Consider the following 24,479-nt stretch of genomic DNA (forward strand, 5'->3'; position numbering starts at 1 on the left):
AGCCTTGGTGAAAAAGTACCTTAAAACCAAGACTAGTTTAATTAAATCAATTTTAAATCTAAGATCAATTGTTTTATAGAGGATTAATCTACAGAGTGCGTCCTATAATATGCTGAAAAAATTATGAAAATATCTTTAATAGCTTGGAAGTTATATGGAAAAACGTGCAAGGATTATCGAGATATACAAAGACTTTCATTTTGATTCAAAAACATAAAATCTGGAGAGCACTGGGATGCAAAAGTGGGTCCAGCTTAGAAAGAATTAGACAGATAAAAATGGTTCATGTATGAAATTATCCTTTAAGAAATGTCCTTTATTTGAGTGAAAACTCTATTTATATACTTCAAGAAGCTTTTAAGTTATCCTTAAACAGACGTTTGCAGAAAAAGTACCTTGAAACCAAAACTAGGTTAATTAAGTCAATTTTTAATCTGAGACCAAAGTTTTTACACAGAATTGATATACAGAATGTCACATATAATATGCTGAAAGAATTATTAAAATATGTTAAATATAACCCTTACGCTATCCGATGTCACAATTAAAAATTCCTTATTTACAAGTGAAGACCACAGGGAAAAAACGTGCAAAGTCACTATTAATTGAATTTGAGAATATAAAATTTTAAATTTGAAAACGCTATAAATTTTTTAATAATTTTTTTAAAATTTTGATTTTGGAAACAATTATTATACCGTATACTAGCTTTTTAAATTATGTAATGAAATTAAAAAATATCAATTAGTTTTTTAAATTTTATTACAAAACCAACCAAAGTACAAAAAAAACAGGAAAAAACGTGCAAAGTCACTTTGTTTTAAATGTTACCGTATTTACTATATTGGTGTTTAGCGCCTATTTTTTGTTATTTTAACGGACTTTTCTCTTCTGTTCATTTTAGGGATTTTCTTTGCGGGTAGTACAGGAAGATTGTCGTAAAAGAAAAACGTGCTCTCGTCACAAAATTTTTTCAGTTGCTGTAGATCTTTGTATTTTTCTCTTGAAATAGGAATTTTACCTAAAAAAATGTTTTATTAACAAAAACACTATTATTTAAAGGAATTACAAAACAAACTTACCATTATAAGCTCGTGGTGGATAGTGAAACTCCTTTTCAGATAAAGGTGGGCCTCGTATGAGTTTGGAGACTGGTTTAGTTACGATGGAAGTAGTCCAAGATCCATTATAGGTTTCACGATGAAGAGTGGCCCCTAATCGGAAATACAACTTTGATAGTTTGAAACCTCTTTTTTTGGTGGACCAGGTAGCGCAAATAGCGAAACACTGTAAAGTTCTTATGTTGTCCTCCACAAGAGTCGCAAAAAATTATTAAAATCTTAACGCTACTAGGAAGATGATGAGTAACATAATCTTCTAAAACAGAACATACCTCATTAGAACCCTTCTTAGCTACTTCTTCTGAATAGGTATAAAATACTGAATCAGCATACGAAAGTCTATGGATGTTAAAAGAATAAAAAGATAATTGACGCTTATAATAGACGTCATTAGTCGTTATGTTCGGGACTGGTAAGTTTTTTTGGTAGTCCATGGCCACCGCTTCTATCTCTATTGATTTCCTACTTTGAAGTCGAGCTTGTCTCTTCCTAGCATAAAAGGCTTCTGTTTTTTTCTTATGAAGTTCTTTCTCTAATGTAAGCTTTCTTATTTTGCGATTTAGGAACTCTTTTATTTCCAAAGTGATGTTTTGGGTAAGCCTTAAATTTAGCGACTTTAATCTAGCATTGAATTCATCGCACTTGGAACAGGTATCAGAGCGGGGATATCCAAAACTGATATTAAAATCAGTCGAAAAAATAGTTCTGTAAGTTTCGTAAGACACAGATTTATCTGGATGTTTTAATTTATACATTGAGTGCATTTTGCGAATGTTCAAATCTTCAGGTAAGTAAATTTTCTTTGACTTTTTATTGCTATAATGACTAGACCTACCCTTAAACGAACGAATATAAGAAATAACACAGTTTTTTATATCTTCTTTAAGTGCACGATGTTTATAGGATTGTTTCCCCCTGTTGTCCTTAGGAGCAACTCCTTTGACTAGAAGTGAAGTGTGAATAGTCTGAACTCTTCTTCGTGTAATTCCATGAAGTGAACAAAATGCTTTAAGGCATACTGGAATGTCGACTGTTCCTTCATTACGTAGCACTCTTACCTTATAAAAGTAACTAGCCTGCCGGAAGTGACTTTCTTCTTCTGGGCGACGATTTCTTCGTTGGAAAACAGGACTTAGAAGAATAAGGCCACACAGATAGGCACTTTGTTCGTCCCAAGTAGGTTCTTGGGACTCATTAAAATGTTTATTAATTTTAGCCCGTTCATTAGGTAAAACTTTTTCAAAGCACTGAAATCGCTTACAATGACAGTCTGGCCCTACTTCATGACTCTGTAAGCGTATTTTTTTTGAAACATCAGACATACGACCAGTTATTTTACGTTTTTTAGATAGTCCACATATTTTTTTATCTAATTCGTCACCACTAGTGTCACTCGCCATGTTCACTCAGTTAAAATAATCGGCAGACTGACCTACGAGCTTAAAAAAACAATATAATTTTCTCAACCTAACACGTTTTTTCCTGACTTAACACGTTTTTATCTAGTATCGCGATGACATTGCACGTTCTTTCCCTGCATAGTTATTTAAAAACTGCAAATATCCAGTGACACAGTGCGTTTCTTGCCGGTATTAATTGCTTATATGAAAATATTCTTTGAAAGGAAACACATAAACGTATTATCTTAATTTTTATAAAATACTGACTTTGCACGTTTTTTCCCTGTACTCTTTAAGTGTTATAAGGATCAAAAAATGTTTAAACTGGGTGGAGAACCGTGCGACATGATTGTGAATAGTGCATTTTATAGGTGTGCACGCGCAAATCGTTTATTTTGCCGGGAGTGCATTCTTGTCATAACCTGAAAAGTTTCAGATTATTTTCAACAATGGCTCGTGCAGGTAAGTTATTATTTATTTATAAAATTTAGGGGAAAAGAAGTGTTTAATATTAAATAGTTATAATAAACTTCAATTAAGTGTATTGTTTTTAGAGATTAAAAATATTTTTAAAATTGTTGATTCCAAGAATGGTTTTGTTATGTATATCATAATTGTGAGCCACGGGAGTTAACGTGGTTTGGTTTTAATTAAGTTGGATACAATTAATTCTATGTTACAGGAAGAAGTAAGGTAATTATTGATTTGGACCATCTAAGGGATGACGAGGAGGCATTGTTCCAACTTCTAGACGAAGTTGGGTTGAATTTAGAGTCCGAGGATGAAGAAGATGAGTTTGAAATTCACGAAAAGTCCCAATTGTAGCACCAAATGAAGCTGATAGCTCTTCAGATTCAGAAGTTGATTTCCCCCCATACATTTCCAGACTCTCCAGTGGAAGCATGGAAACTTTAGAAGCGAAGCAAGGATTTTCCTGTAAAAGAGGACTATACTCCATCCATCGTAAAAACTCCTAAACGAATATTTTGCTAAATATTTGGATGATGATTTTTTTGAGTCAGCCGCAAATTTCACTTCCCAGTATTTCTTGCAACAAAATGCAAAAGAAAACAACTTTACCTCTCAAGAAATAAAGAAATTTTTCGGAATGAATGCTTTGATGGGATGTATTCATCTTCCAAGGATACCTATGTATTGGAATGGAAAATATAAGTTCCCATTAATTGATGGGGTCATGACCCGACAAAGGTTTTACATGATACGTGTAAATTTACATGTCGTTGACAATCTTAGCGTATCAGAAGAGGAACAAAAAAAGAATAGATTGTGGAGAATACAGCCGGTAATTGATTTAGTTCGCAATAGATGTAAAGCCATTGAAAGAAAAGAAAAGACAGCTTTTTCTATTGACGAACAAATGATTCCTTTTTTGGGAAGATGTCCAGTTCGACAATTTGTTAAAAATAAACCAAGACCAGTGGGACTGAAGAATTTCGTTCTTACGACATCCGACGGACTGGTATTGGATTTTGAAATCTACCAGGGCTACTATCCCACTAAAAGATAGGGATTTAGGCTTGGGACCCTCAATAATATTGCGTGTAGTAGAAATATTACCTCAAAATAGTTATCGGTATTTTGACAGATACTTTTTAACTTTGCTTTGATGAACAAATTGACGAGTTTGAATATAGATGCAACTGCTACAATTATGTCCAACAGAGTGAAAGGGTTTGATTTTAAAAAAGACAGTTTAATGAATAGGGGAGAGTCAGAAGAAGTTATTAGAACCGATAATAAACTTTGCATTACAAAGTGGTATGATAATAAATCTGTTTTAATGTTATCCACAGCTTTTGGAAGACAGCCGGAAACTGAGGTGCAAAGATGGAATAAAACAGAAAAAAAACGTTCACAGTATAGCATGCCCAGCTGTTATCATACAACGAAAACATGGGTGGTGTAGATGATTGCGACCAAATGATGGAATACTATCGATCTTTCTTTCGAATCCGGAAATGGACTCTTAAAGCCATCCTACATTTGTTCGACTTAGCAATAGTAAACAGCTGGATAGAGTATCGAAGGGATTGTTATAGTCAAAACCTTTAAAGCAAAGATATTATGGATCTTTTGGAATTTAGACTTAATCTTGGGGAATGCCTTCCAGTTTGCCCTATGCAGACAAACGCTTTGATGGTTTTGAACACTGGCCAAAGAATGAAGAAATGAAGAACCCAGTTAAATGCAGGTTAGAAGGGTGCAAAAGTCGGTCCAGAATGCGTTGCCTAAAATGTAATGTTTTTCTTTGTTTAACCAAAGATAAAAACTGTTTTATTTCATTCCAAACAAAGTAATAAATTTTGTTTCACAATTGTGCTTTTCTAATGTTGGCTCCCTAGGCACACAATTGTGTACTCCCTAAATCCCTGCCTTAACCCTTTTGAATATTTTTTAAAATAATTTTCTGTACCTTTTGACCCAACTTTATCGGCGTAAAATAAATATAAACCCCAAACTCAATTTTTTTTAATCTCGGTACTGTAAGGGATAATAAGGCTTATGGACAAAGGTTTTCAAATTGTTCCAAAAGCATCAAATCTGGAAAGCATTGGAACTTGGGAAGCAAAAGTGGGTCTAAAATCGGACATTTTGAGTTTTTTTTAATATTTAGTCCAGATGTTAGAGTTATTTTCCATTTTATTTCAAGTATTTAAAGTCATTTAAAATTTTTTTACTGGAATTTTTTCAGGTTTTCCTGACAACTAAAACATTTTTTTACAATCCATTAACACACCATTTATGCAAACCCAATCGAATGATCTGTTGATACAAATCTGGAAAAAAAATAATATTTTAAATATATGGAAAATATCAAAAAATTACTGTAGGGATGACACAAAGTAACGTGATTTTTTCATTATAGGAATATGAATATTTTTTCTTCCTGGCAGTTTAAATATTCTTTATTTTAGTCCAGGCCTTTATAGTCATTTTTATATCTCTTTCAGGCATTTGATTTCATTATTTTCACGATAGTACTCCTGGACTAATTTTCAATGCAAGGAAGATAAAATAAAACGACTTCGAAAGCCTGAAATAAAAGAATATAATTCTTTAAAATTCTTCCATTTTGTTTGCATTAGAATTACTTAAATAAAATGCCTAAAAAACTCATGAAAATTTAGGTGAAAAATTAATTTCAATGCCATGAAACAGAAATGAAAACTTTTTTTTTTCATGGCATTGAAAAATTTATTTGAAAAATTTATTTGAAGCAAAAGGTGTACGAAACTGAACCTGCTTCAGTATTGGATTTACGACAGACAATAACTAATATTTGTAGAAATATCGATGTTAGTGTATTTGAAAATGTTCGGTGTAAAATTTTGGACTAACTGTTCTTATGTCAAGAAGTTCAAGGCAACCATTTCCAGCATCTTCTCAGTTGAACTTAATGTATTTATTCGATATTATTAAATGTACCACCATTTTGTAGTAGGTAAAGATATTTAATTTATTTTCTAGGGTTATAAAGTACTCGTTAGGAGCTTCAAAATGATGTGCCACAATAATACCACCCTTTCCATTTAATTTTTTTTCCAAGATGGCGCCCAGCATCCATCTTGAAATTTTCATCTGTCAATTTTGCTTTAAAACGTAGTATGCATTCATCAATTGCATTACCTCAAGTTTCAAGAGGGGGGGGGGGGATATTAAAGAAAAGCACTGTATACACAATGGGTTAAAGTGTCTGGAAAATGACTTAAATATCTGTAATAAATTGGAAATTACCCAATGTCACAAGAATTACCCAAAGAATTTAGACGAAAAGAGAAGTGCCTCCAACTGTCTGTAATAAAATTGAAAATGACTACAAGCCTCAAGGTCTATTTAAAAATGTCTTGAAATTGGAGTTTACAAAGTTTTCTAAATTCATCGATTTCTACCACTTTAATGCCTGAAGATTATATTAAATAATTTTTATTGCCATCTCTGACTGAGCATAGTTGTGAGTAAAAATTTATTAAATATTGAATATAAATAACCTTAAAATGTCAATTAAAATTACATTACTCTTAAATCGTAGTTGTAAAAAAGAATATAATAATAAAATTGCAGGGTTCCAATAAGATATGACAAACAGGTATAAACAATAATTAAAAACAGATTTAGACAGACTGCGCTCCACCTTTAAAGCAAGCAAATATATTTTATTGTATCAGTTTGTTATAATAGTGGTGTGGTAAAAATGTGGACTAAGAATAAAATACGAATAGATCCAGAATTCGAAGATCGACTTATGAGGTACAAATTTTAAAATATTTTTCTTTTCTGTATTTTAGATTAGCGATTTCAATTCCCAGAGCGAACTTGAAACCGACGATGAATTGGTTGAAACCCGGTAAGTGCTGAATCAATTCATATCATTTTTGAACAGTTTCACTATAGGTGAAACATTTTCGTATATATTTGTGGGGTATGATCGTTTGATTTTAAACATATACTCATAAAAGTCGCAGTGTAGTTCCTAAATAGGGTCTTACACCATGTATTTCCCTAATTGCGCGGAAGCCAATTTTTATTCGGTTCTGAAATTAATTTTTCTATAAAAACGCAGATATACTGGAAATGTCAGGGATAAAGAACATGTAAGGAAAATCTTCTAAGGCTCGGGCAACTGATATATATGTAATATTTCCAGAATCCAGAATTGGGACAATTATTTTAGTAATTGAAAAATTATTACAATTATCTATAAATTCTTAGAATATTTGATTTTGTTACTTTCTAAATCACTTTCCAGCCGACAAGGAATACAATTAATTTTTTTTTTGTCGATGAATTTTCATGATCAACAGAATGAGTTTAATGAATTCGCGCTGTTAAGTGCTCTTATTTTATTAGTATATTATATCAATTATATTATTGATCGTTGATTTATGAGCATTTACAATCAGTAAAATAATTTTTTAATCAATTCTCAGCTTATTTCGATTATTTTTTTTTATGTCTGAATCAATTTCCAGTCGAAAAATAATAAATTTAGTACTACAAATATTTTGATATTTTCCAATATTTAATATTTTAATTATAAATTGCAAAATTTAAGGGACAAAACTTTATTTTTCTCAGAAAATACCGAATGACTCCTTTATTTTATGGAGTATTTTCAAAGATTTTTTTAACTTTTTATTAATTTATTTCATTCTTATTGTTTTTGTTTTAAAATTTTTGTAATTCTTGTTATTTAAATATTATCTAAATTTTTTTATTTAATATTTGAATTAAAAATTTTCGCTAATTCAAAATCATAAAATTCAATTTTTTCAAAAGGACCAAATATTTGACATAATCTATTTTAAATCATTTTTAAAAAAAAATTAGGATTAAAAACAAAGTGCGCTAAAACAACTTTACACTATCAACAATTATTTGAATATTTTTTTCTTAAATATCAGAATCAATTCCCCGCCAATAAGAAATAAACTCCTGGACAAAATTATCGCACCACTAATTATTTTGTCAAGAAAATTTAAATAAAAATAAATATCAGTTAAAACAGTTATAATATCTTTTCTCGTATAAAAAGCAGAACTGGACAAAAACTATGTTTATGCTTTATCATGGAACATGCTGCTCGTGAGGAGTGAGAATACATCCGCAGGAAAGTTTTCATAATTTGATACGAAAAATGCTGCGAAGACTTCAAGCGGTCATTGCAGCTAGAGGTGGCAATACACGTTATTAAGAATTTATTATGGGTCTATTGTTTTATTTTTGTATCAAAATTGAAGTTAGTGAAAATCGATGCTTTTCCTTGTATTGAATTTAGTTACTTAAATTTCGTTTTGTTAAATAGAATATAATTGTGTTTGTTAATTAATAATGCATAGTTAACAATGCTTATAAGTTTGCTTATTTTTTTATCTTTATTAAAAAAAAAATCTCTAAAAATCAAGTGGTGCGATAATTTTGTCCAGGAGTTTATATATCATAACAATTATTTTTGTCGATTGACTTTAATAATCAATAAGATGCTAATTTAATCAGTTCGCGGCTTATAAGTGTTCTTCCGAATTATATAATTTATTTTATTGATTGTTGATTCATGAACCTCTACAATCAATAAAATAGTTTTTTAATCAATTCTCAGCTTATTTCAATTTTTTTTTAAATGCCTGAATCAATTTCCAGTCGAAAAATAATATATTTCATACTACAAATATTTTGATTTTTTTAAATATTAAATATTTTAATTATAAAGTTGCAAAGTTTTTGCTTAAAAAATATGTACTCCCTTTTATTTAAATATTATTTGAATTTTTTTTTAATATTAGAGTTAAAAAATTCCCGCTAATTCAAAATCATAAAATTCAGATTTTTCGAAAGGACCAAATATATGATATAATCTTTTTTAAATATTTTTGAGAAGAAATTAAAATTAAAAACAAAGTTGCGCTACGACAACTTTATACTATCAACAAGTGTTGCGCAACATAGTGCGTGTGAAACACACCTATATAGCGATACTTCAACCGTAGTCATTCTTGCATTTTCTATCATTTTGAATAATTTATTTTGGTTATAATAATGTTTAATTTTTAATTAATTAAACCTTTACGTTTTTACTATATAACTACATTTATTGGAAAAAATCAACCTACTAATTACATTCTATTAGAAAGTAGTATATAATGCGACTACAGTATAGTATACGTTCCTCGTGACTTCAGCAACTTTTGTTGCGCTACAATAAAACAAGTTGCTGAATCCTATCAACTTGTCACTTTAATTAAAAATTAAATAAACTTATCATTTTGGTCCTCCAAACGTTTTTGCGCTACAGCTTTTTGTGGTGAGATTTGTTCACAGGGGTTCTGCGTTTCGGGGCACACTGGTTTGCTTCTCCCACGATGCATCTGACATCATCCGGCCTCGGTATCCAGGCCGGATTGCGTGAATACGATAAAACAACCTATATCCTGCTAGGGGTGGGAAGGAGCTCGGAAACTTGATTAAAAAGAAAGGAAAGGTAAACAACTAAGTGTTGACAGGGTGACGCAAAAGTCATCGTATGAAATAAAAACATAATTTAAGTTTACATCTGTCACGTTGCTCGCGTAGATACATATGTAAAAATTAGACTGTCTTGTTTCGGGTATTATGTCTTTTGTTTTGGCAGCTTCTTATAGTGTTACAAAATAAAAAATAGTCGTATTTATTTTTTTAAATACATGACACTAATAACAGTTAAATGTCGAAAGAGGTCCTATCTAGGTCACATACTCAGGAGTGATCGATACCGTATCCTTCAACTTATAATGAAGGACAAGATAGAAGGCCGTAGAGATATCGGTAGAAGACAAGCCACGTGGTTAGGGGTCGTAATCTCGGAGAGTGGACCGAAATTCGAAGCGCGGTACAACTCTTTAGACTCGCAGAAGACGCAGAGCACAGCTCGCCATCGTGATTTTGAACGTTAGGAGGACCTAGTACGACACCAGAAGAAGTAAATTATTTCCTGCACTTACATATTACATCATAATTCACAACATTTAACTGAGGTAATTCTGAAGGAAAATTCACTTCATAAGAATCAACGCATGTACACCAAAGGGCGGTCTACTGAACCTGTTTTACACGCAGTAGTTGCAAAAGCAGGAAGGGTCATCAATAATAATGAGGTTGCATTATCACTTTCTTTGACGTTGAAGAAGTCTTCGAGAAAGCAAAAACCAAGGAACTCTGTGACGCTCTATAGGTCAGGAACACAGCAGCTTCTTGGGTCAGCGGTGGAAGAGTGTTGACGACAGTTGCCTGTCGGTAAAGTTCTGTGTCTACTCATGGACGATCTCCTAAGACAGCTTTAGCAGGAAGAGTTCTATGCGCAGGCTTATGTAGGCGATGAACTGGTTACAATCACAGGCAATTTCATTGGGGTAGTGTGTAATTGATTATCCAAAGGTAGTGCATGAAAACGGACCTCTTTGTTAAACCTGACATAACAGAGCTCATAGTTTTCACGAAAAAGGGAGAAATCTTGAAGGACTCAGCCCGCCATTAATAAACCAAAAACCTTTGCAGATCAAGCAAGAGGTCAGGTACTTAAGTTTGTACCAGGACAACAAGATAACACGTAAACACGTCAACACAGGAATTGCCATTTTGCGACCAAATCCAAAGGGTACAGTAAAATGGGGCTACTTGCCCATCCTGCGTAATTTGCACACCACGTAATTTTCATATTAGGTTATGGTTTTTCATGTTTCATCGCCGGCTTACTATTGTTACAGGTAAATAAAGATTAAAAACGGTTCGTACTTAAAAAAACTGTTGAAACCAGAACTTACCGGAATTACACAGGGAACGGCTTGCACCAAGCGGTAGACCCAGTAATATCGAGAAAATTTGCAGCTGAAATTTTGAAAGTAAAACGAACTATATTAGGGTGAAGACTTCTTGGTGCCCACTTAAAATCAGTTGATCGTCAAAGGTTTTAAGTGATAAAGAAGAGGCTCTCATTTTAAAGACATTGGGTGTTATAGCAAATTGGGGTTTCCTCTCACAAAGATTGATATTCGTGACGTAATTGTGTAATAATGTTCGAATATTCAAAAATAACTTCGCAGGATATGATTTCTTACATATATTTATAAAAAAGAGTTATTTAAGCGTCAGAATGGCTTCAAACATAAATAGATCCAGAGTGATGACACTAATAACAGTTAAATGTCGAAAGAGGTCCTATCTAGGTCATACTCGGGAGTGATCGATACCGTATCCTTCAACTTATAATAAAGGACAAGGTAGAAAACCGTAGAGATATCGGTAGAAGACAAGCCTCGTGGTAAAGGGTCGTAATCTCAGAGAGTGGACCGAAATTCGAAGCGTAGAACAACTCTTTAGACTCGCAGAAGACAGAACACAGCTCGCCATCGTGATTTTCAACGTCAGGAGGACCTTGTACCACACCAGAAGAAGTAAATTATTTCCTGCACTTACATATTACATCATAATTCACAACGTTTAACTGAGGTAATTCTGAAGGAAAATTCACTTCATAAGAATCAACGCATGTACACCAAAGGGCGGTCTACTGAACCTGTTTTACACGCAGTAGGGGGCAGGAAGGGCCATCAAAAATAATGAGGTTGCATTATCACTCTTCTTTGACGTTGAAGAAGTCTTTGAGAAAGCAAAAACCAAGGAACTCTGTGACGCTCTATAGGTCAGGAACACACCAGCTTCTTGGGTCAGCTGTGGAAGAGTGTTGACGACAGTTGCCTGTCGGTAAAGTTCGGTGTCTACTCATGGACGATCTCCTAAGACAGCTTTAGTAGGAAGGGTTCTATGCGCAGGCTTATGTAGGCGATAAACTAGTTACAATCACAGCTAATTTCATTGAGGTATTGTGTAATTTCATGCAGAGGAAATGCAGGATTATCCGAAGGTAGTGCGTGAAAACGGACCTCTCTGTTAAACCTGACATATTTTCAGTTCAAATTTTGTCACGAAAAAAGGAGGAATCTTGAAGGACTCAGCCAGCAATTAATGAACCAAAAACCTTTGCAGATCAAGCAAGAGGTCAGGGACTTAGGTTTGTACCTGGACAACAACATAACACGCAAACACGTGAACACAGGAATTGCCATTTTGTGACCAAGTCCAAAGGGTACCGTAAATTGGGGCTACTTGCCCATCCTGCGTAATTTGCACACCACGTAATTTTCATTTTAGGTTATGTTTTATCGCCAGCTTACTATTGTTACAGGTAAATAAAGATTAAAAACGATTTGTACTTAAAAAACCTGTTGAAACCAGAACTTACCGGAATTACACAGGGAACGGCTTGCACCAAGCGGTAGACCCAGTAATATCGAGAAAATTTGCAGCTGAAACTTTGAAAGTAGAACGAACTATATTAGGGTGAAGACTTCTTGGTGCCCACTCGAAATCAGTTGATCGTCAAAGGTTTTAAGTAATAAAGAAGAGGATCTCATTTTAAAGACATTGGGTGTTATAGCTAAATGGGGGTTTTCCTCGCACAAAGGTTGATATTCGTGACGTAATTAAAGAATTCTTGGACAAACAAGGAAAAAAATGTTCGAATATTTAAAAATAACTTCGCAGGATATGATTTCTTACATATATTTATAAAAAAGAGTTATTTAAGCGTCAAAATGGCTTCAAACATAAAGAGATTCAGAGTATCAGTGGATCGTGATGAAATTTTAAATTTCTTTAATAATATTGACTTGACTGATGATGGAACGTGACTGATAATCCCGGCTCCAGGAAGGTGGTGGTACTAAATAACACGAAGAAAGTGGAAAGAGTTAAGGAGAATTCCCGTGATACCATCAGTTTAATGGTTTGTGAAAATGCCAATGGAGTCGTTTTACCACCAATGGCTGTATATAAAGGTTGGAGTGTCTACGACAACTGGACGCAAGGTGGACCACGAGAAACAAAATCTACGTCAAATCCACTAGAGAGACTAACGGCCAAGTTGGTCTCGTTGGTGACAACCTGCAAGCCACTTGTCACCAAAGGGGATAGAGGCATGGGGTACAAATAATATCTGCATAACTCCCTTCCCACCCAACGCCACACATTTGATGTAGCCTGTTGATGTGGCTGTATTAGCCCCAATGAAAAGAAAATGAAGAGAGATTATCGTATCAGTAGAGAAAGGAGTTTCGTTTCCAAGGCTGTATCCAAAAATAACAATTTCCGAAACGACTGAACAGATTGTTGAAAGGGATAAGTCAAAAAGTGACGGAGAATCTTAAATCAGAGAATTTTAAATCAGGATTTAGAGGTTAGACCAGAGGTCCACCAAGTGGTGGATATTCGAAAGGAAAGAAGAAGAAGAATTCTGGATTTAGAGCAACTGGTTTGCAACAGAGGTTGAGAGAAAACGTAAAAGGGAAAAAAAGTCGAACCTGGAAGTGATGCATCTCGCACTGTTACAGTCTCTAATGTTTCTGAAAATCCTCCAAACGTTCCTAAGGAATCTCGAACTGCAGCTGAAGAACCGGGACCTACTCCCTTCATCTATTGTTTTGCTATGCACACAGCAATTCTCTACCAAGAAGAGCAAGAGGGGAAGAAAGATCACCTCCTAATGTGGTATCTGCAATATTAATTGGAAAGACCCAACTAAAGCTAGGATAGCGTGGCTACTGTCCCGGCACAGAGAGATTATAGCAGACCTAACTGGAGTTCTAACAGTCACTGTTGACTCAACCGGTATCTGCAAGTCTTAGGTATGCTGCCCTAAAACTAAAACTTGAATTCTGCAGCGCTGCTCTCGTACTATAATTTCTGAAAGAACCTCTCATTTCCCACTAATTTTAAGCGCACGGTATAGTAGAGCAAAATTCAAATTTTGCAACATAATCAAATTTTAAATTATCCGCTATTATGACGTCACAAAACCATTTTCACTACCGCTTAGTACTACTCCTCGAAATTCAGAGGGCGCAACAGCCAATCGACGTTCAGTATTCTATTGGCTCTTACGGGAGGGTCCTATCTATAAGTATTAATCTATATATCTTATGAGACATCAACATCAATTATTTCAAAGAATAAAGCTAGCACAGATAGTCAAATAGCAAAGGAATAGATTTATCTGGATATCCGTAAAACGGGAAGCAGAACAAAGCAAAGATGGATTTTTGATTGATGAAATTTTTGGGTTTTTCAGATCAGGGCAACCAGAAAAAGTGAAGAAAAAAAATATAAGGGATCACGAACAGAAGAAGCCAAAAAGCAGAAACACGTGTCGGCAGGTACCATCTTTGCCTATTCTGCTTTCCGTCTTACGAAGTATCCCGATAAATCTGTTCTTACCCATCTTCTTCTCACCAATGATATATAAAAACTGTCCCAGAGTCAGTTCAGTAAAGTCATAAGCCAACATCTAACTGCTTTAAGGTCCAACTCTCTGCTCCATACAACAGTATGGACCAAATGTAGTACTTGATCTTGATCATTTTATGTCGAAGTTTTAAATTTAGGTTAGTGTTGCAGAAAAGTGATATCATTTTTTGATATGTTGTGCGAGCGGATTCGATTTTGCACTTGACTTCTTTCAAACGTGAAATGTGTCGATATAGATGAATGCTCCGAGTCTTATGGGTAGTAAATTAAATTAAATTAAATTTACCATGGGTGGTAATAAGTAAATTAAAGTAATAGACGAAGCGCCGTCCGCGAAGTACTTACTAAGAGTTGTAAATGCGCCTTAACACCGTATCGTATAAAATCTTCTCTTCTTCTTCTTTTATCGTGTCTCCTGAAGGAACTCAGGATGTTGTTGTTGCGCTACAGCATCATAGCCCTGAGTTATATTGTGTTGCGCAACATATGATCTTCAATTCTTGAGCTAATTTATGCAAGTTCTTCACGACGTAATACAAAAAGGTGTTAAATTGAAATTTAAACACAAAAATTAAGTTTTTTTAGTCTTAAGGTAAGTGCTAAATAGTCGAATTTGTCACATGAAAGTGTACTAATCAAAAACCAAATAATTTTGGTCCTTCGAACCTTTGGTGATTAAAAAGCAATATTTCTATGATAGTAGTAAATTGCTTCTTGTACATATAGCGCCTAATACAACCGTGTTTGATTCTGTATCGTTATCTAATTTACGTTTATCTCGGATTACATATAATTCAATTAAAAATCACAACATTTAACAGCCTGATAAGATTAAGAATAGGCACCTGCACACATCATTCAAACTCGCAAACGACGTATCACTTACTGATTTGCGGTTTTTCGGTTAAAATTTCATACATAGTTTTTTTTTCGCATATTTACGCCGGGAAACCGTATTCTGTACCGGAAATGTAGGAGTGTTTTCCGTGCGCGTATATGCTATTATTTATTATTAATAAAAAATTGGTTTAAGAAAATTAAATTAATTCGTTCGTGGATTGTCGATAAAATTGTTGTGTTTGTGAAAAAATGGCTGTGCAAACCCCTTATTCGACACCTGAGGTGCGTATTAGTGAGGAAGAAGAGGATGCCCTAATGAGGTAAATTGAGGTTTGCTTTTAACGAATATTTGGCAAATAAAAACTACCGTAAATAAATCAATGACATACTAAGATTCAAGTTTGGTTCCTCACGCACCTGTTTTGCACTTATTTTGGGAACATGGGTGCAACATATTGCTTTCTACACATCATCTTTGCAAGAAAACATTTAGGAAAACCTATTTTCTTCTCTTTCTTCTTACTAATGTCATACATACCGCGCTCGTCCCATTTTCCTATTTTAAATGTAAATTTGGTTTTCCCACGGCCATCAGAATCAAGAATTAGAAAATATGCACCCTTTAGTTGGAATTATGATCAACTTCCCTTACTTCTGACACACGGATGGAAATTACGACTTTCTGCACATGATGGCGGATAGAAAGTTGAAGTTGAAGTGTTTTGCCATTATTTGGTGAACAAATTTGTTGGTTGTTTCTTTTTGACTGTCGTCAATGATAAAACCAATCAGTGTTAAAAAAATTCTAAAAGGTGAAGTAAAAATTATTAGACCAGGCGATTATCGCAAAAGTGTTTTGTCTCTGAACCGTTTATTTTTCGTTTTTCCTTCTGTCTATGTTGACTGCATTATTTTTTATTGGAATGCCTTTGTAAAATGGGCACAAGAAGGCATTTTTATATCCTGAGGTCTATACAAATTCGCTTGGTAATGGCAACATTGGCAAAAATTTTGGAAAAACTACTCCAAATGTAGATCGGGAGCCAAAAGATGTCATTCGATTCAAGTAGTTAAGGTCAGTTTCCATTTTTGTTCAGGAAATTAAGGTCAGTTTCCAGATATTTTATTTCTTCTAGAACAAAGAAATCCAGGCAAGGTAAATTTTTCTTTACTAGTGAAGTAAATGAAGGTCGATTTTGATCAGACAATTTGAGTTTGTTTTCATTTACTTCCAAGCAGTTAAAGCTAGTTTCCAATTACTACCAGTAGTTTTACTTACAGTCAGTTTCCATTTCGTCCAGGCAATTCAGATTAGTTTTTATTTACTTCTAGTCAGTTTAAGTTAGTTTCCATTTATTCTAAACAGTGAACGTCATTTGGTTTTGGCAATTTAGGTTAATTTTCTTTCTCTTCCAGGCAGTTACAGTCAGTATAATTTTTAGACAGTTAATAGTTCATTCAGATAGCTGGGTCAGTTTTTATTTACTTCCAGGAAGTTTTCACTTATTTTAAATACTAAAAATCAGTTTCCGTTTCGTCCAGGCAATTTAAGTTAGTTTTTATTTTTACTTCTAGTCAGTTTAAGTTAGTTTTCATTTGTATTAGACAGTGGACGTCAGTTTTCATTTCGTTTAGGCAATTTAGGATAGTTTTCATTCACATCCAGGCGGTTACAGTCAGTTGCCTTTTTAGACATTTTAGAGTTCTTTCGGATAGCTAGGTCAGTTTTTATTTATTTTAGACAGTTGAGGTCAGTTACTATTTAGTTCGGGCAGTTTAAGTTAGTTTTCATTTAGTTTCAAGCAGTTACAATCATTTTTTAGATAGTTAAGATTTCTTCCGAATAGCTGGGTCAGTCTGTAGTTACTTCCAGTAAGTTGAAGTTAGTTATTGATAAATTTTAAGTAGTTGAAGCTGGTTTTCATTTATCTCAAATAGTGAAGATCAGTTTCCGTTTTGTCCAGGCAATTTAGGTTAGTTTTTATTTACTTCCAGACAGTTGAGAAGAGAGTTGAAGAAAAAAAGAAATTTTGTTCAAATGGTCCCGTTGAACGCACTTCACTAACATTAACCAATTTTAAAAATCTTACACAAAACACATCACAGTCAGAGCAGACATATCTAAATCCAACCGAAAGTTGCGACTGCTTTGAAACATCGGCGCTTTCATCCAATATAATTGCTACAAAACTTGCTTCAGCAATTTCTGATTTAATTTCATCATTCAAAGAACTACTGTACTGTATACAGTACTTCTTTTCAGTACTACTGTTACTGTATACTGTTTAAAAATTAACAGTAAACAATATGATTTTTTGAATGCACGCATAAAACTAATCTCGGGCTTTTTAATGTTTCGACCTCTAAATATTAAAAAAACTATTTTCTCTTTACTAAACTTGAATATGACACTGTATTTATTTCTGCAGTGATTTTTGAGAATCATTAACCTGTAAAACCTCCTTTTCATTATAAGCACAAAATTAATAAAATATTCACCTCAGCAGTGATTTTAATAATAATACTAATAATAATAATCCATATAGAGCTAAAAAATAAAAATGTTAGTTATAGAAGACTGGCACAATACAGCTAATAGCTACTCTACTGAACCAATTAGCACACCTTAATTGAGATCTATCAATACGTAATACATATAATACTTACGAATTAAAAATTAAATAGGTATATAAAGCATGTTATAATTAAAAATATATACTTAGAACATTGAAAGACTAGAATTAGTAAACAACAACTTTATTTGAGTTCAAAATGTGCACAGGGGCAAGGGGGGTGTTTTGTTTTCAAACATATTCATCGATTCTCTGTTGTCAAATTTACACGCATTTTAAAAAGAGGAAGTTTTCAGCTATACAAGATGTTACAAAATTCGGTGCAAATATTTTAAGAGCGTATTGTTGGAGTTAAAATAAGACTTTTTTTTCCTATAAACATGTGTCCTGAAATGCACCCCCTCAAAGCCTGTGAAAAATTATTGAAGAAAATCGATTTTTTGCAATTATGCATTAATTCTTCTGTCCTTGTGCTTGTCAATGCTTATGTCTCCGATTTTTGGATGCTATTTTTATTTTACGTCTCAAAAATGGTGTACATCCAATTTTAGGGTAGGATTCAGGGGAGCTTACCCTTCTGATGGCCCAGATCTTATGTTTTCTATAAAAAATTTAAGAATCTAGCAACACCATCTAGTTAGCCATTAAAAAACATAAAATTATTATCTCTTGCATTTTTTCGATATAATCAAGCATTTTTGAGAAAATCGCTGATAAACGAAAGGGAAGCATTAATAAACCTGATTGATATATTAAATTAGAAAAAACGAAGAGAGCTGTGACTATTTTATTTTTTGTCAAATCAAATTAATTTTATCCAAAAATGCAAAAAATGATAATTTTAGATTTTTTCATGGCTAATTAGATGGTGTTCGTTTTCAAATTTCTTATTAAAAATAAAAGATATAGGCCATCAAAAGGGTAAGCGCTCCTGAATCCCTTCCTAAAATTGGGTTTACACCATTTTTGGAACGGAAAATCTCAAGAGGGCCCAAAACAATTAGGACTTGCGAATTTCCAGAGATTTGACGTATAAGTGTAGCCAGTTCCAAATAATCGATTTTCTTCAAGCAATTTGCGCCGGCTGTAGCTCTAAGGAGGTGCATTTTAGCACATATGTTTATAGAAAAAAAAAGTCTTATTTTAATTCCAACAATACACTCTTAAAATATTTGCACCGAATTTTGTAAAAAAACCGAAACACCCTGTATATCAACACACATAATAATGTTAATTTAACATTATTATACTGGGTGGTGCGTCGCCGAGCGGAACATTGGAAATCCTATGTAAATTTTAAGGGGGTCAATTATTGGCTTCCCTGTACATTTTATAGAAAAAATGTAAGATAACTTTTTGAAGAGACCAATCTGGCAAACCCTCGTGCAAAGTTTCAAAAATTTTAATAAGCAAATCTTGAATTATTCAATTAAATGTAATTGCAAAATTAGCAAATTTTCGGTTCAGGTAAAACCAAACGGGCACCAGTAAAATGAATATTGTCACTGACGTGAGGAAAAGTGCCAATAAATTAGTGACAGTCGATATTTGAAAGCAAGTATGAATTATTCAATCGACGAAAAAAAAGATATAAATATTTAATATAACTTCATCGTTATATTAAATAAAAGTTTAGATAAAAAAGTAATGTTAACGCGCGTGTCTTACTTTGAATGTATGGTTGTGAGATTGATAAAACGCAAAAAAAAACATTTCTTGTATTCAGCTGTACGTCAGATTAGACAAAGCCTTATAACAAATTGTTTGCTGGTGGCTGGTGTCTGGTTTTACCTGAACCGAAAATTTAGTTTCCTATGTTCCGCTCGGCGACGCACCACCCGGTATGTGTTGATATCATTGAGGTTGAGTCATTTCAGTGTTTTTGTGAACTGTTACGATAGTAAAAACCTGTGCCGTTTGTGCCGCACCATGGGAAAAAGGCGATTTAAGCCGTTCTTTTCACAAGTAAATACCGATATTGTCATAATATTATATCAAGGGACAACCGTCGTCATAAACGTAGAATAATAAAAACTTATTAAAAAATCTATAATAATTATAAAATAATAAATATTTTAATTTCCATAAAAAACCTTTTTTATGGAACGCCCTACGCTACTACCGTTGATTGAATATTTGGCAATATTTCCCAAATATTCAATCAACGCTACTACCGTGCGTAAAGTGCTCACTTTACATACTTCCCAGGGTGTGTAAATTTTCACTTTTTACGCACAATTAATTGGACGTTTATTTGGGTGTGTCAAAAGCAATTTGACATTTAATTTATAATTTGTCAACAAATGTTTTGACGTTTTTTTACCGTAAAGTAATTTGATATTTTTGATTTTTTCAAAGTTTTCTTCGGTAGTAAAAAAAATTTTGTATGTTACACGTGTGTAAAATCACCTTTTTTTATTCATGGGAATTGAAAGTTTCGGGAATTCAGCGGGAACTGATGTTGCAAGCAAATAAACTGCCCATAGTTCTATAATATAGTTCTATAAACTACCCCGAGTACCACTCAAAACACATTTCTCAGACTGGGAACTCGAATTCCACAAAATAAACAACAAACTAATTAAAAATTAACAGATTTACTAGTAATTTATTGTATATTACTACTGCGTTATATGAAAATATCTTTGAAATATAGTACTCCGATGGAGTGGAATCGTTAACATTTTTTTAGGCAATCTAACATTTAAATTATGAATATGCCTACGAAAAGGTGGTAGGGGAAGATGGATCATTATTCATTTCTATTATAAAAACGCCAACATACAACAGCCTTTGGAAATCCATTCTAAACCACTCAATATCTCGATATAAGTCAACACCCACTCAAAGACAGAGGTGTTATTGTATAAGTACGGTATATCTTGAATGGTCAAACTTTCTTAAATCATACACATTTTGAAATCGTAATTAACTTTCAAGATCCAAAGAGCATGAAGAATCAAAAATAATTAAGGTGTAATAGTACAAAAGATTCACATAGTTGTTTTTTTAACTTAACGTTTAATATATGTCTATTTTATAGTATATTATAGTCTTAATTGCCAAAATTTTTTGAAAAATTATATTTAAGTGTTCTTTAAATCTTAATTGGCCATCCAAAATGATTCTCAAATTTCAGAAATTTTTTTTAATTTTTATTTCCAAAGATCCTGGGTTGGGACTCAAATGGATTCAATTTTAAATTATGGCATTTTGATAAAGAGTTTTAGAGCGTTTTTAAATCTTGCTTGATATAGAATTGAGCCTCCCTTTAATCCTTTGCCTCGAAACAAAAGTAAATTTGAGTGTTATCAGCCAATGCCTGCATTTTGCAATATATTAACGACCTTAGTATATCAGGTGTATAAATTATGAAAAGCAAAGGGCCCACTATTAAACCTTGAAGGACACCACAAGCAATATTTATTTGATATGAATGTCTATTATCGGAGAATATGCGCTGACTTCTGTTGGTTAAATATGATTGCAAAAGAACAAAAAAGTAATTTTTTAATCCATAATATTTGAGTTTAGCCAGCAACAAATTATGATTGATGGTGTCGAACGCCTTAGAAAAATATAATAATACCAGAACAGTATTCATATTCTTATCCCAAACTCTAACTATGTCATCTGCAATATTAAAAATTTTTTTTTTAAATTTTTTCTAAAGCCGCTCTGTGTGATAGGAATATAATCGTTCATACAGTGCATCCCAAAAGTTATGTCTAAATTCATTTAAAATTCAGGGGTGTGTTCGAAAAAAAAACGCTCGAACCCGTCGATTTTTATTTCAAGTTGCGCATTTTTGTACGTGAAGTTTGTACGTACAGGGTTGCTCAAAAATAAATTACGACCATCAACTTCATTTTTTCAAATGAAAGCACCTTTTTTTATTTCATTTTCGAATTTCGCGTGGAATTCTACGTATCATCATGTCCTATACCTAAAGTCAACAGTTATCAAAAAAAAGACGACCAAACATTACTATTGTTACGCCAAACAGATATTGTCAATTAGTGTGAAGTGTATAAGCAAAGTTGCGGTTTTCACAATGGTAAAGTTAACCGAATGAGAAAAAATATAAATTCTGTGCATGGTTGGGTTTGGTGATAGAACACGTACTCAAAGAGAAGCTGCTCAATTATTCAATGAAAACCATCCTGATCGTCCTCCTATATGTCAAAAGGTAGTGAGTAGAATAGAGGCTAAATTTAGAGAATTCGGTATGTTAGAGATCTGCCGAAATCTGGTCGTCATGTCGAGATGAAAATTAACAACTTGACGTTTTGCTTTCTTTGAAAGAAAATCCATGCACTCCTCTGTCGCAGATTGGGGCAAATTTACACATGGCGAAATCTATAGTTCACCGAATAGTTAAAAAGCCCTATAAATTATCCTCATCACCCCTACAAAGTTATTCCTGTGCAAGAGTTATTTGATGACGATTTCGATAGGCGAAATGAGTTTTGTGAACGCTTGCAAAACATGTGCAATCTAAATAATAATTTAGTAACAAATGTTATTTTTTCCGATGAAGCCACGTTCTGTTTGAATGGTAGTGTGAAAAGACAAAATTGTCGATATTGGGCAACAGAAAATCCGCATTGGATGATGGAGGAATGAACACCCAGTACCCTCAAAAACTAAATGTGTGGTGTGGAATAGTGCGCGGAAGAGTAATAGGTCCCTTTTTCTTTGATCAGACTCTAACGGACAAGTGTATCTCGATTTTCTCCAATTTGAATTTTGAATTAGTTCCAGCATTACTAGCTTTATTTCCAAATCCATTGGACCCAGACTATCCTGACGAAGAACTAATTTTCCAACAAGATGGCGCTCCTCGAATGGCCCACTAGGTCGCCTGACCTAACACCAATGGACTTTTTTTTGTGGGGATACCTCAAGTCGAAGGTATTTGTTAATAGGCGAAATAATCTAGACGACTTGAAAGAGAGAATTCGCAGAGAAGTGCGCGCCATAACTCCGGAAATTTATTGATCGCAGAAATTCAAAGATGAAATAAAAAAAATTGCTTTCATTTGAAAAAATGAAGTTGATGGTCGTAATTTATTTTTGAGCAACCCTGTATATATAAACTTCACGTACAAAAATTTAAGAAATAAAAATCGACGGGTCCGAGCGTTTTTTTTTCGAACACACCCCTGAATTTTAAATGAATTTAGACATAACTTTTGGGATGCACTGTATATTTGAATGTAAAGTATTCGCTCGAAATTCTCTTAGGTAAAATACTTGTTATACCCAGATCGTTAATTGTGGACGAAGTGTTAATTTTAGAAAGGCTTACCAATTGATATTTTCCATTGGTCTTGAAAATAACTTGACTCGATGTTCAGCAGTTCATAATGTGTGTCAAGAAAATCTTTTAGACATTTATTAAAAAATGCCTAAAATGGTCTCGGTTTCAATAGATGACTAATTTGTTTCCTTTTTTTGATTTTACATTAAACCACTTATTACAGCAGTGTCTGTTTATTTCGCATTAAAATTTGATTTTGGAAAGGTTTCTCTCTTTTCCCTTTAATAGTAAAAATATTTTTTTGCTCCTTATCCACTCAGCTGCAAGAAGACATTTATCTCAGCACTGATTTTAAGATATTAATCCAATAATACGGGCAACTAGTAGCTAGGCCTGTAAATAGAAGGTGGATGACATTGTTTGGCAGGTGGAATGCTGGTGTTTTGACGGGTGACCATTCTAATATATCGTTGCACTGGACTTTACAATACCTCATTTCTGTTTTAATGCAGTTTAAGTCTGGCGCAACTCTAGCTTAAAGCTACTCAACTGAACCAGACATAAACACTATAATAATATTTTAGATATATCTATTAGCTAAACTAAAATAAGAAATATATAAATTTTACCTAAATTACTACACTATTAGTTCATTGATTCTTTTATTACACAGAAAATATATTAAAAACATTAATTATTAGATTAAAAAAATATATATATATATATATATTTTTTTTTTTAATCTAATAATTTTTTTTAATCTAAATATATATATATATATATATATATATATATATATAAATGCAAATATTCCAATAATCTTAAGGTTCTAAGATCTAAAGAAATCTTAATAATATTAAATTTGGTTACTTTGATTAAATAAGTAAATCTTGCACTTCCTCTTAAAATGTTTAGGGCTTAAAGTAGGATAACATTTCGGTATTTAATTGTATTGCTTTACAGCGTAATATGAAAAGGATCGCCGGAAGATTGCTGTGGTATGTAGAGGCATAGTTAACTTTTTTACATTTCTAATATCAACATTGCGAATGGTATTTCGAAATACTAAACGCTCTTTCATTGAATTGGGAGAAAACGGATTATTTAGCATTTTTAATAAGAAACAAGAAAAGTGCTTTTACTTAATTCTACGATCATTCATCTTTAACCATCCAAGGTCCTTATAAGTGTGAAATATAATCAAATTTTCGCAAACCACAGATAAACCTCAAGCAAGCATTCTGCACCTTCTTTATGCAATTCTTGCTCTCCAGATCCAAAGAAAAACCATAAACGTAGTCACAGTATGTAAAATTAGATAACACAAGAGTTTCACATACGCTTTTTTTAAGAGATTTACTTAATATGTGCCTATTAGTGTATACAATTCTCAAAGAAAAAAATGATTTTTGTATAAGTTTTCTTAAAT

General features: G+C 33.0%; 2 protein-coding genes across 5 annotated transcripts in view; one reads left to right on the forward strand and one right to left on the reverse strand.

Moving 5' to 3' along the window:
• LOC126741555 (myogenesis-regulating glycosidase) overlaps positions 1-24,479 on the forward strand; it is an 88,618-nt gene that overhangs the window by 14,202 nt on the left and 49,937 nt on the right. For 3 of the 4 annotated variants that reach the window (XM_050448019.1, XM_050448018.1, XM_050448020.1), the window contains exon 3: positions 6,829-6,887. In XM_050448019.1, the coding sequence (XP_050303976.1) occupies positions 6,829-6,887 (59 nt within the window). Of the gene's footprint in view, positions 1-6,828; positions 6,888-15,241; positions 15,535-24,479 lie in introns of those variants that run through there. The other variant, XM_050448021.1, reaches the window with a different exon arrangement.
• Positions 745-2,800, reverse strand: LOC126741556 (uncharacterized). The gene is made up of 2 exons (XM_050448024.1): positions 1,083-2,800; positions 745-1,021 (listed from the first exon to the last, which is right to left on the reverse strand). Exon 1 carries the CDS (start codon positions 2,519-2,521, stop codon positions 1,196-1,198), a length of 1,326 nt encoding a protein of 441 aa, XP_050303981.1. The 5' UTR covers positions 2,522-2,800; the 3' UTR covers positions 745-1,021; positions 1,083-1,195.

The sequence above is a fragment of the Anthonomus grandis genome, chromosome 10 (genome assembly GCF_022605725.1).
Source record: "Anthonomus grandis grandis chromosome 10, icAntGran1.3, whole genome shotgun sequence".
Taxonomy (NCBI): domain Eukaryota; kingdom Metazoa; phylum Arthropoda; class Insecta; order Coleoptera; family Curculionidae; genus Anthonomus; species Anthonomus grandis.